This window comes from Eptesicus fuscus, chromosome 6 (assembly GCF_027574615.1).
Source record: "Eptesicus fuscus isolate TK198812 chromosome 6, DD_ASM_mEF_20220401, whole genome shotgun sequence".
In the NCBI taxonomy this organism is placed as follows: domain Eukaryota; kingdom Metazoa; phylum Chordata; class Mammalia; order Chiroptera; family Vespertilionidae; genus Eptesicus; species Eptesicus fuscus.
The window spans coordinates 32,060,438-32,074,543 of NC_072478.1; the positions used below are offsets into that span (position 1 = coordinate 32,060,438).

At 40.3% G+C, this 14,106-nt stretch overlaps 1 protein-coding gene and 1 non-coding gene across 2 annotated transcripts in view; both read right to left on the minus strand.

Moving 5' to 3' along the window:
- The window catches only part of FBXO16 (F-box protein 16), a 53,672-nt gene that overhangs the window by 18,832 nt on the left and 20,734 nt on the right, over window positions 1–14,106 (minus strand). Inside the window, exon 4 of the mRNA XM_054716936.1 lies at window positions 11,691–11,855. Coding sequence (XP_054572911.1) covers window positions 11,691–11,855 — 165 coding nt within the window. The remainder of the gene's footprint in view (window positions 1–11,690; window positions 11,856–14,106) is intronic.
- On the minus strand, window positions 1,142–1,244 carry LOC129149589 (U6 spliceosomal RNA). The gene has a single exon (XR_008556469.1). It is a non-coding gene; the product is annotated as a U6 spliceosomal RNA (small nuclear RNA).

Genomic DNA, 14,106 nt, shown 5'->3' on the forward strand with positions numbered 1-14,106 from the left:
ATACAATGAACCTCTCTGCCTGGTACTGCCACCTCCTTTACCACATCATTGTATAGGGTTTCCACAACTGCAATTAATTTATCCATGAAAACGTATACTTTCAAAAAAAGTATTCCAGTCCTAATTACCTCTAACCCATACAGACAATTTCAAGTTATATAGGGGTAGTCTATAGATTTTTATCAATTATCAAAACCTCATCCGCTCCCCCCTAGTACTTTTGCTTTAATTTCCTAAATTGAAAGTCTATTTTTGTGTGTGTGAAATTCCTAAGGTTTTCATGTGGTTGTAGCCTAAGGGAAATGGTATTGGTATGTTGAGAAGCCATTAAAGGCTTAATTTCTGTTCTTTAAGAGATTAGGGGAGCTTTGCTGGGTGAATTGGTTTGTTTGAATTGCTTGTGAAAATTAAGAAATTCCCCAGTGCCTCCAAGCAGAATCAGTAGGTTTCTTATCCTTGTTTCAACTGCTCTTTGTATATATTTCTATTACAGGAGAGCACTTAGTACTCATTAATTTGTCTTGTCCAAGGCCACTAGACTAGGCTCCTTGAAAGCATGGTTGGGATCATTGCACTCAAGTACCCAGCACATAACAGTTTAAATATATATATATATATATATATATATATATATATATATATATATATTCATTTAATGAATGATTATAATCTGGTAGATTAAGAAAACATTTTATATTTATATCTCTGATAGCTCATTATTGGTTTACTACTCAATAGTCTGTGCAGGTCTCATTTTGAATGGGCATTCATTTCATTTCTCTGAGCTAATATTGCATGAAATTTATCTGCTTTTGCTGAAGGAGGTCTAATTTAATAGTCCTGGGAATAAATAATAAGTGATAATAAAAATCAGTCTCAGGGGGAAAACATCAGGCATAAATGATAATAATCACATATAAATAAACATCATTAACTCCAAAGAATATAAAATGCTTGGCACTTTAACATAATAGGTAATAATGAAAACTGTGATGATTCTTCTGTATTAAGTAAGCAAAATTTTTGTTCACCTAATCTTTTTGAGATTTTTTTAAATGAGTGTATACTGATTTTACTGTTAAATACTTTTGCCTGTACTGAAATGATCACAAATCTTTTTTATTCTGTAAATTGCATTGATTGATTTTTTTAACGCTTTATAAATTTGCATGCCATCCTTACACAGGGGCCATACTAGTCTTCTCTGTATCATTCCAATGTATGTGCTGCCAAAACGAGCATGACTGATTTTTATAATAGTACTATAGGCCCGGTGCACGAAATTCGTGCATGGAGGGGGGTTGTCCCTCAGCCCAGCCTATACCCTCTCCAATCTGGGACCCCTCTAGGGATGTCCGACTGCCCGTTTAGGCCCGATCCCACTTGGGCCTAAACAGGCAGACGGACATCCCTCTCACAATTCAGGACTGCTGGCTCCCAACTGCTTGCCTGCCTGCCTTCCTGATTGCCCCTAACCGCTTCTGCCTGGCAGCCTGATCACCCCCTAACCACTCCACTGCCAGCCTGTTTGCCCCCAACTTCCCTCCTCTGCTGGCCTGGTCACTCCTAACTGCCTTCTCCTGCAGGGTTGATCACCTCCAACTGCCCTCCCTTGCAGGCCTGGTCCCTCTCAACTGCCCTCCCTTGCAGGCCTGATCCTTCTCAACTGCCCTCCCTTGCAGGCCGGGTGCCTCCCAACTGCCCTCTCCTGCTGGCCATCTTGTGGTGGCCATTTTGTGTCCACATGGGGGCAGGATCTTTGACCACATGGGGGCAGCTATATTGTGTGTTGCAGTGATGATCAATCTGCATATTACTTTTTTATTAGATAGGATAGAGGCCTGGTACAGGGGTGGGGGCCAGCTGGTTTGCCCTGAAGGGTGTCCCTGATCAGGGTGGGGTTCCCTTGGGGCATGGGGCAGCCTGAGCGAGGGGCCTATGGTGGTTTGCAGGCTGGCCACACCCCCTGGCAACCCAAGCGGAGGCCCTGGTATCTGGAATTTATTTTCTTTCTACAATTGAAACTTTGTAGCCTGGAGCAGAGCCAAGCCTGGGGCTCCCTCCGTGGCTGGCAGCCATTTCTGTTGGGGTTATAATTGAAACTTTGTAGCCTTAAGCGGGTGGGCCTGGCCAGGGTGTGCAGAAAGCTTTGCTTCCCCTGTTGCCGGGAGCAACCCTGGCCTGCTCTCTCAAGCTCCATTCTGCCACCATTTCTGTTTGAATTTGTTTACCTTCTATAATTGAAACTTTGTAGCTTGAGTGGAGGCTTAGGCCTGGCAAGGGCAGGTGGAAAGCTTGGTTTCCTCTGTTACCTAGGAAACCTTGCTCTCTGTGTCTTGTAGCCATCTTGGTTGGGTTAATTTGCATACTCGCTCTGATTGGATGGTGGGCGTGGCTTGTGGGTGTGGCTTGTGGGTGTGTCAGAGGTATGGTCAATTTGCATATTTGTCTATTATTAGGTAGGATGCCAACCTTATTCTCCTCGGGTACATTCCATTTGGTCATCATGTATTATAAATTTCTGGATTTAATTTGCTGATATTTTAAAAGGATTTTTATATCTGTGTTCATGAGGGATATTGGTCTGTGGTCTTGATTTGTTTTCTTGTAAAATCTTTATCTGGTTTTGGTATAAAGGTAATGAGTTCAGAAGTGTTCCCTCTTCCTCTATTTTCTGAAAGCATTTATGTAGAATTGGTATCTCTTCCTTAAATGTGTGATAGAATTCACCAATAAAGCTATCTTGATCTGAAATTTTGTGGAAAATTTTTAAAGAATTCAATTTTTAAATTGATAAAGATTTGTTCATGTTTTCTATTCCTTATTGAGACTGTTTTGGAAATTTGTGGTTTTCAAGGATTGTCCATTTCATCTAGGTTGTTGAATTTAAGGACATGGAATTGTTCATAATATTCTCTCATTGTCCTAATGACTGCAGGATCTGTAATGATGCCTCCCTCTTTCATCCCTGCTACTAGTAATTTATGTGTTCTCTCTTTTTTCCCTTTAGCAGGCTAGCCAGAAATTTATCAATTTTATTTATGTTTTCAAACAAGCAGCTTAGGTTTCATTGAGAGAAAATAGATTTTCTCTATTGTTTATCTGTTTTCAATTTCATTGATCTCAGCTCTTTATTATTTCTTCCTTCTATCTACTTTGGGTTTAACTTATTCTTCTTTTTCTAGATGAAGTATTATTGAAATTATGTTTCTTGGTACAGATATTGTAGCTTTACAGACAGTTATAAAGATCATTTTAGTCCACTTGTCTCATTTTAAGGTTGGGGAAACTATTCTTAACCACTACCATCTGTTTTTAAAATGTTTTCATGCCAGGGACAAAGTATTGGAGGGAAGGGAGATAGTGCTGGCAATTGAGGGAAGGTAAGTTATGCTCTACTCTAGTGACTGCCTGTGTACACCATCACTGGAACAACCTCAGAGGGGATTACACAAATTATTCAAGTGTGGTGCTGACAGTTGACCTTAAAACCATAGTCAGATGACTTTATTAACATTAGTCAGACGCTTTATAAACTTAGTCTTTCTGACTAAGAAATAGAATTATTAGTTGATTTTATTAACCTCTGTCTTTCTAATTTAGGTTTATTTCTTTCACAGAAAAACTCAAGTTTAATATAACGAAGTACTCCCTACAGACATTTAATGCTAAGCAAAGAGGTAGACATTTTCTTGCATCAGAACTAGTCATTATTTTAAATATAGTTATACAGAAATATTCTGTAGAAAGAGTTATTGCAGAAAAAAAAAGCATTGAAGTTAGTTTTATATATAATGTTCAAAACCTCCTTTCATTCTACAAATTGGCTAGTCACTTTTCTCTCCTCTGCCCCAAACAGCCCAAGCTTCAGCTACTGAGTGCCATTCTCTGCCCACAAATGAGAATGAGAGTTGAGAAAAGCCCTATGAGAAAAGATATCATAGCTATGGTAATTTTGAAAATAACTTTTCCATCACTGTGGTTTAAAAAAAATTTTTTTAAAGAAATCCTCATGGAGCACACCAATTACTGAAATTAGAAATACTAGTTTTATCATTGCAATTGTGATAATATTAATTATGCATAGTTTATTACTATATTAAATGTAAATGTATCTTACTTTCATAAAACTAACCTAAATGAGCAATTTAGAAGTTGACTATTCATATTTCAAAAGGATTCTTCAATTTTAAAAGGATTCACTGCAGCTTTTTCATAGAATATGATACCCCTGTGGTTTTAAAAATCATTTAAAAATTTAATTTATGCACAATTTTTCAGGAACTCGTTCATTGTACAAAATTATGCACAACTCTACATGTGTACAGACAATGCCATAAATAAAATGCTCATAAAAATGTCCTATAATTAACAGTGACTATAAGAATACATACGAGAACAACGGAAAGATGGCAACCGGCAGGAAGGTAGGGAGAGAGAGAGTGTGAGTGAGGAACCCATAGAGAAGAGTGTAGACGTGTGTGGTGTGTGTGTGTATGAGCTAGGGTCAGTTAGATTCTGCACGTCTTCCAAGGGGCTGCCTAACCGGGCAGTCCTAGACAGCGGAGCCCCGCGCACAAAGCGGACACATCTCCGCGGCATTGCGGACACGGAGACCACGCCATCTTGAGAAACAGAGCTGCCTGAGACTCGGATCCTGGCTTCTGACACAAACCAGGACCCTGCAGCCACTGGGGACAGAGAACTGCTACCACAGCTTCAGACCAACAAACAACAAGAATCCAGACGTCCCGGCAGAATTCCGTGAGTCAAAGAGCCTACCCCCTCCCCGCAGGTGCGCAGACAGCGCCATTTTAACTGAAAGACCCGCCCCTCGCCCAAGCCGCAGAGCTTTGCGCAGGGACTCGCTCCCCCTCAGGGAATTTGGCGCGCGCACGCGCGCACAGGAGAGAATCAGCTCCCTGTTGGGGAAATCTGTCAGTGCGCACAGAGGGCTCCCCTTTGGAGAATTTGGGGGAATTTGGCTTGCGGGTCACGGCTCTCCCTTCAGGGAATCTTAGTGCTTGCACAGAGGGGCTTTCCCTTTGGGGAACTTGGCGCGCAGGACAGACTCCGCCCCCCTTCCGGGACTCCAGTAGAGTGCACAGAGCCAGCTCACCTTCAGGAAATCAAGAGTGTGCGCCCTAGCCGGTTTGGCTCAGTAGAGAGAGCACACACAGGTCGCAGCTCCACTTCAGGGAATTTGGCACGCCGGACACAGCTGCCTGGGATCCCTGACTCACAGCGCATTCACACTAAGAGCCAGCGACCCCAATTGTTGGTGCATGCACACATAGGGACCCTGAGTCTCAACGAGAAACCGCACAAGGCAACAGAGACTCTGACACTCTAGTCTTGGTGCAGACACAGGGAAACTCTGACTCCTGGCACATGCTAAGGATCTCATTTTCGGCACATACCAACAGTGTGGTGCAGACAGGGCCCCTGAATCTAAGTGTGCACACGAGACCACACGGAACACTGGGGACACTGACTCTGGGCAAGTCTGGTTCCCACCAACCAAAGGCAGCCACACGTCCTAGTGTCAGAGCACTTCAGTGAAACTCGGGTGGAGCGAAGTCCCCACAGCACACGGCCCAGGTCCACGCAAACGGAAGCTTGAGCTTTCTGGTGATAGCCAGAATGGGGAAACGAAATAACTCACAGAGGAAAGAAAATGTGGAGTCGCCAAGAAAGGAAATCAGTGAAACTGAAGCTTGCAACATGACCGAAAAGGAGTTTAGAGTAATGGTCGTGGAATTTATACATCGGATGGATGAGAAAATAAACAACTTATGCAAGAATCAGGAAGAAATGAAAAGTGATATAGCTACAATCAAAAACATCATGGAAAGTTTCAACAGTAGACTACAAGAAGCAGAGGACCGAATTAGTGAGTTAGAAGATCAGGTATAGAAACAAGCTCAATCTCAACAGCAATTGGAGAAAAAAATTAAAAAGCAGGAGGAAAGCCTAAGAGAGCTTCGGGACAACATGAAACGAAGTAACATGCGTATAATAGGGCTCCCAGAAGGACAAGAAGAGCAGCAGGGATTAGAAAATCTATTTGAAGAAATAATGACAGAAAACTTCCCGGAAATGGGAAAGATAAAAGTTACACAAGTACAGAGAGTCCCAAGCAGGATCAACCCCAAAAGACCCACACCAAGACATGTCATAATTTCAATGGCAAATATAAATGATAAAGAGAGAATCTTAAAGGCGGCAAGAGAGAGACAGAGAGTTACCTACAAAGGAACACCCATCAGATTGTCAAATGATTACTCAACAGAAACACAACAAGCTAGAAGTGAATTGACGGAGGTATACAAAGTGTTGCAAAGCAAAGGACTGAATCCAAGAATACTATATCCAGCAAGACTATCAATCAAAATTGAAGGGGAAATCAGGAGCTTTGCAGATAAAAAAAGGCTTAAGGAGTTTATCACCACCAAACCAGCAATGCAAGAATTGCTAAAGGGAATACTGTAAAAAGAAGAAATAAACAGGTAAGAAGGAATATAGACACAAAAATAGATATGACCACAAACAAATACCTTTCAGTAATATCTTTAAATGTAAATGGACTAAATGCTCCAATCAAAAGATATCGAGTAGCTGAATGGATAAAAAAACACGACCCATATATATGCTGTCTACAAGAGACCCACCTTAGAACAAGAGACTCACACAGATTGAAAGTGAAGGGATGGAAAAATATCTTTCAGGCAAATGGAAATGAAAAAAAAGCTGGGGTAGCAATACTTATATCTGACAAAATAGACCTCAAAGTAAATGCCATAACAAGAGATAAAGAAGGCCACTTCATAATACTAAAGGGAGAAATCCAACAAGAAGAAATAATTCTGGTAAACATATACGCTCCCAATATAGGAGCACCCAAATACATAAAAAAACTCCTGGAAGATTTCAAGGGAGAGATTAATAGCAATACAATCATAGTAGGAGACTTTAATACCCCACTATCACCACTGGACAAATCCTCTAAACAAAAAATCAGCAAAGAAACAGCAATCCTAAATGAATCACTAGACCAGATGGAATTAATTGACATCTTTAGAACATTTCACCCCAAAGCCACAGAATATACACTCTTCTCAAGTGCACATGGGTCATTTTCAAAGATAGACCATATGCTGGGTCACAGGCAAAGTCTCTTCAAATTCAAGAAGATAGAAATTATATCAAGCGTCTTCTCAGATCACAGTGGCATAAAACTGGAAATCAACTACAATAAATACAATCCAAAGAAATCAAACACTTGGAGACTAAACAGCATGCTATTAAACCATGACTGGGTCACCAGAGAGATCAAGGAAGAAATAAAAAACATCATGGCAACAAATGACAATGAAAACACAACAATCCAAAATCTATGGGACACAGTGAAAGCAGTCTTGAGAGGGAAGTTCATAGCTCTACAAGCCTATTGCAAAAAACAAGAATCAATGGTAATAAATTACTTAGCCCTACAACTCAAAGAGCTAGAAAAAGAGCAGCAAGAAAAGCCCAGTGTAACCAGAAGGAAGGAAATAACAAAGATCAGAGCGGAGATAAATGACATAGAGACCAAAGAAACAATACAAAAGATCAACAAAACCAAGAGCTGGTTCTTTGAAAGGATAAACAAGATTGATGGACCTCTAGCCAGGCTCACCAAGAAGCAAAGAGAGAGGACCCAAATAAACAAAATCAGAAATGAAAGAGGTGAAATAACAACAGACCCCACTGAGATACAAAGGATTGTTACAAAATACTATGAACAACTCTATTCCAACAAACTGGACAACCTGGAGGAAATAGACATATTCCTAGAAAAATATAACCTTCCAAAAATCAATCAAGAAGAATCTAAAGAGCTCAATAGGCCAATAACTATGGACGAAATTGAAGCAGTCATCAAGAAGCTTCCGGCAAACAAAAGCCTGGGGCCTGATGGCTTCACAGGAGAGTTTTACCAAACATTCAAGGAAGATCTAAAACCTATCCTCCTCAGACTATTCCAAAAAATTCAAGAGGAAGGAACACTTCCAAGCTCCTTCTATGAAGCCAGCATCACCCTAATACCAAAACCAGATAAAGACAACACAATGAAAGAGAATTACAGACCAATATCCCTCATGAACATAGATGCCAAAATCCTCAACAAAATTCTAGCAAATCGGCTCCAGCAGTACATCAGAAAGATCATACACCATGACCAAGTAGGATTTATCCCAGGAATGCAAGGATGGTACAATATCCGCAAATCAATAAACGTGATACATCACATAAACAAATTGAGAGATAAAAATCACATAGTCATATCAATTGATGCAGAAAAAGCATTTGACAAAATCCAACACTCTTTCTTGATAAAAACTCTCAACAAGGTGGGAATAGAAGGCTCATACATCAACATAATAAAAGCTATATATGATAAACCCACAGCAAACATCATACTCAATGGACAAAAACTAAAAACATTTCACCTAAGAACAGGAACAAGACAGGGATGCCCACTCTCACCACTCCTGTTTGACATAGTACTGGAAGTATTAGCCATTGCAATTAGACAAGAAGAAGAAATAAAAGGCATCCAAATTGGAAAAGAACAAGTAAAGCTGTCTTTATTTGCAGACGACATGATATTGTACATAAAAAATCCGAAAGACTCCGTCAAAAAACTAATAGACTTAATAAATGAATTTGGCAATGTAGCAGGATACAAAATTAACGCCAAGAAATCTATGGCCTTTCTATACACCAATAGTGAACTTACAGACAGAGAGACTAAAAAGGCAATTCCATTTACCATCACACCAAAAAAATTAAGATACCTAGGAATAAACTTAACTAAGGAGGTAAAAGACCTATACACGGAAAACTACAGGACACTGAAAAAAGAGATAGAGGAAGACGTAAACAGATGGAAGAACATACCATGTTCATGGATTGGTAGAATCAACATCATTAAAATGTCCATACTACCCAAAACAATCTATAGATTCAATGCACTCCCCATTAAAATACCAATGGCATATTTCACCGACCTTGAAAGAACTCTCCAAAAATTCATCTGGAATAAAAAAAGACCCCGAATAGCCACAGCAATCCTGCGAAAGAAGAATAAAGTAGGAGGGATCTCAATACCAGATTTCAAGCTGTATTACAAAGCCACTGTTCTCAAAACAGCCTGGTACTGGCACAAGAACAGACATATAGATCAGTGGAACAGAATAGAGAATCCAGATATTGACCCAAACCACTATGCTCAATTAATATTTGACAAAGGAGGCATGAACATACAATGGAGTCAAGACAGTCTCTTCAATAAATGGTGTTGGGAAAATTGGACAGATACATGCAAAAAAATGAAGCTTGATCACCAACTTACGCCATACACAAAAATAAACTCAAAATGGATACAGGACTTAAACATAAGACGGGAAACCATAAAAATACTAGAGCAATCCACAGGCAGCAAAATCTCAGACATATGCCAAAAGAAATTCTTCACTGACACTGCCCCTAGGGCAATGGAAGCTAAAGAGAAAATTAACAAATGGGACTACATCAAAATAAAAAGCTTTTTCACAGCAAAAGAAACCATTAACAAAACAACAAGAAGGCCTACTGCATGGGAGAACATATTTGCAAATGGCATCACTGATAAAGGTTTGATCTCCAACATCTACATGCAGCTTATACAACTTAATAAAAGGAAGATAAATGATCCAATAAAGAAATGGGGAACAGACCTAAATAGAAGCTTTTCAAAAGAAGACAGAAGGAAGGCCAAGAGACACATGAAAACATGCTCAACGTCACTAATTATCCGAGAGATGCAAATCAAAACAACAATGCGGTACCATCTCACACCTGTCAGAATGGCTATCATCAACAAATCAACAAACGACAAGTGTTGGCGAGGATGCGGAGAAAAAGGAACCCTCGTGCACTGCTGGTGGGAATGCAGACTGGTGCAGCCACTGTGGAGAACAGTATGGAGCTTCCTCAAAAAACTGAAAATGGAACTCCCATTTGACCCAGTAATCCCACTCCTGGGAATATATCCGAAGAAACTAGAAACACCAATCAGAAAGGATATATGCACCCCTATGTTCATAGCAGCACAATTCACCATAGCTAAGATTTGGAAACAGTGCTCGTCAGCAGATGACTGGATCAGAAAACTGTGGTACATCTACACAATGGAATACTACGCTGCCATAAAAAAGAAGGAATTCTCATCATTTGCAGCAACCTGGATGGAATTGGAGAACATTATGTTAAGTGAAATAAGTCAGTCAATGAAAGAAAAATACCTCATGATCTCACTCATTTATGGGTAATAAAGAACATTATAATCTTGAACAAAAAGATAGATACAGAGACAGTAAAGCATCAAACAGACTGTCAAATTACAGGGGGAAAGTTAGGGAGAGGTGGGGGAGATAAGAGATCAATCAAAGGACTTGTATGCATGCATATAAGCATAACCAATGGATGCAAAACTCTGGGGGGTGAGGGCATATATGGGAGTGGGGTGGGGGGTGGCAATGGTAAAATATGTACACATATAATACCTTAATAAAAAAAATTGGGGGAAAAAAAAAAGAATACATACATTGGTTATAATGCATAGAAAACCACTAGAAAAAAATTTCTTATTTTACTTTTTATGATTACTAGAGGCCCGGTGCATGAAAATTCATGCACTCAGGGGGTGGTCTCTCAGCCCAACCTGCACACTCTCACAATCCAGGACCCCTCGGGTAGGGTCCAGTCCTATCGCAGCATGGCTCTGGTTTCCCGGGCCCGTGGGCTGGTGGGGAGGGACCAAGAGGCCAGTCTGATGGAAGCATGGCTCTGTTCCCACAGCTTCCTCCTGCCGCCGCGCCATGGGACCCAGGACTGACGCCCACCACAGGCCGCCGGGACCCAGGACTGACTCCTGCCATGGGCGGCTGGGGCCCACAGCTCCCTCCTGCCGCCGCACCGTGGGACCCAGGACTGATTCCCACCACAGGCTGATGGGACCCAGGACTGACTTCCACCGTGCCGGCTGGGACCCTAGCTTGGTGTTTGGTCGTCTATCCGGACGTTTAGGTCGTGACAGACCCTGGCTCTTTATATATTAGCATATGTAAGTGCTTTACACTGGTAGTTTCCAGCTTAAAAAGAACTTTAATATGCTCATTATGACCTTCTGTAATTATGGATTATTGGAAAACTTTTTATTATAAATGTTACAAAAATATACTTCAGCTCACCACGAAGAATCATAGAATATTTGAATTAGTAAAGTGGAATTTGCTGATCCCTATGTAACAAATACTGCACTACCCACAGAATCCCTGTGTTAGAATTGTTGTGGGGTCGGGGGAGGCCGGGAGGGTTAGTGAGGCAGGGATACGGAAATCTAAGACCTGGACAGAGTGAGGAGCTCCACAGTCCTAACTTCCTGAGTGGAACGGTGGTTTGGGAGTGTCAGACGAGGGCTCTCAGTGGTCATAGATATCTTGGCATGGGCTGTCAAGTTCTCAGAAGAGAATTTTGAAGTCATAGTATTCTTCCTTTGAACCAACTCCCTCCTCCAAGTTCAAGTGTGATCATTTAGTCTTAGTTCTAGACTTCTTAAATAACTGATGTTTGTAACTTTGTTGCTTTTTTTGCCCCAAATTTACCTTTGGTCTGGTAACATGAAACTCCTTCACCATTTGAATGTAGTGCTTCTTCCATATACCCTGCTCAAAGGGAGTTGGAGAGAAATTGATGTACCAGTTAAACCGCAAACATTTGAGCATCCAGAGCTGATCCAGCTCAGTTAAGTTCTTCCAGTGCCAGCTCACCTGGAAAAACAACAATTGAAGAAAAAAAGGACCTACTCAGTTTACATGTTCACTTTCTCTAGGTTTTAAACTGTCACCTTGGATCCTAGATAACATTTTTTAAAATATATTTTATTGATTTTTTTTTTTTTTTTAGAGAGAGGAAGGGAGAGGGATAGAGAGTTAGAAACATCGAGGAGAGAGAAACATCGATCAGCTGCCTCCTGCACATGCCCTACTGGGGATGTGCCAGCAACCAAGGTACATGCCCTTGACTGGAATCGAACCTGGGACCCTTCAGTCCGCAGGCCGATGCTCTATCCACTGAGCCAAACCGGTTAGGGCCCTAGATAACATTTTTTATCTTTCCTCCAATTCACAGCTTAAATAGTTACTTCCTACCTCAAGTGCTTCCTACCCAGGCAGAACAATTTTCTTCAAATTCTAATTCAACTCAGGATCTGAGTCAACATATACTTATCGAGCACCTATTAACTATCTTCATAGCAACCTATGGAAGTAAATATAATTATTACTCTCATATTGCAAATGAAGAAACTGAGGCTCAGTTAGACTTTGGAATTTCATCAAGGTTCCTGAACTTCATGTGGAAGTTATATGAGAGCTATAGAAACTCAGGTCTGCACATGGTATGTTTTCCCTTCATTGTTATGATTGAACTAAATAAAAATTTTATAAACAGAATACAAATCCCGATACTATATGGTGTGTCCCACATGAGACTAAACATCTGTGTCTTAGCTGTAAGAACTGCAAAGATGACTACTAACATTCAAATCCAAATTTCATCCTAGGAAAACTATCCTCTTTTTTAAGAATAATTAGTAATTTTGAACACCAAATAAATAAATGAACAAATAAACAGAACACTCTATAATGGGTCTTGCTATCCATACATCTACTTATCTATCATCTCTCTTCCTCTCTCCTTCCATCCACCACTTACTGAGTTCCTACTTGTGTAGCAATGTTTTATGTGCTGAACATGAGTCAGGCAGGAGAGAGGAGGCACAATTAGAAGCAATAAGAGTTCAGGGCTGGAAGAAGGAAAAAGGTTAGAGGATCTGATAGAGCCCCTCAGGCAGAAACAGAAATCAGATCTACTTTGTCCACCAGAATGAAACACCAACCTTAACCCCTATATGGTTAATTAACTCAGAATTCAATGGCGAGATGAGGTTTTGAAATTTATTTAACTAGTCTCCTAATGGTGGACATTTCCATTATTTCTAAACTTTTGCTATTGCAAACAATGCTGCAATATTCTTACATAGACGTAATTTTGCATAGGTTGAAGTATACCCATCAGATAAATTCCAAGAAGTGGAACTGCTGGTCAAAGGGAATCATTATTAAAAATTGTAATTGATCCCAACTTGTTCTCCATGGTGGTTGTACCAACTTATCTATCAACAATATATGAAAGTGCATTTGTCTCCTCACACCCTCACCTATATAGAATATTACTTTAAAAACTTATCAATCCAGCCAAAACCGGTTTAGCTCAGTGGATAGAGCGTCAGCCTGCGGACTGAAAGGTCCCGGGTTCGATTCCGGTCAAGGGCATGTACCTTGGTTGTGGGCACATCCCCGGTGGGGGGTGTGCAGGAGGCAGCTGATCAATGTTTCTCTCTCATCGATGTTTCTGACTCTCTATCCCTCTCCCTTCCTCTCTGTAAAAATATATTAAAAAACAAAAACAAAAACAAAAACAACTTATCCATCTGTATCATGAAAGATGACATGACATAGTGAGACTAAGCAGCTTACATATTTTAGAAACATCTGCATTTCTTTCTGTGAACTACTTGTTCATTCCCTTTGCTCATTTTTCTGCTGTGTTGTTGGTCTATTTTTCTTTCTTTTTAAAAATGTCATTTTATTTAAAAAAATATATAATTTTATTGATTTCAGAGAAGAAGGAAGAGGGAAAGAGAGAAACATCAATGATGAGAGACAATCATCAATCAGCTGCCTCCTGCAAGCCCCCTATTGGGGATCGAGCCCGCAACCCTGGCATATGCCCTGACCAGGAATGGATCCATGACCTCCTGGCCCTTAGGTCGACTCTCAACCACTGAGCCACACCAGCCAGGTGGTCTTTTTTTCTTACTATAGACGTTCTTTAAAATATAGAAAAATTAGCCCTTTGTTGGCAATATGTATTTTCCCTATTTACAGTTTGGATTTATTTATAAAGTTCTTTTTAAGCAGAAAATTTTAATTTTATAGTCACAATTGAAAATCTAGC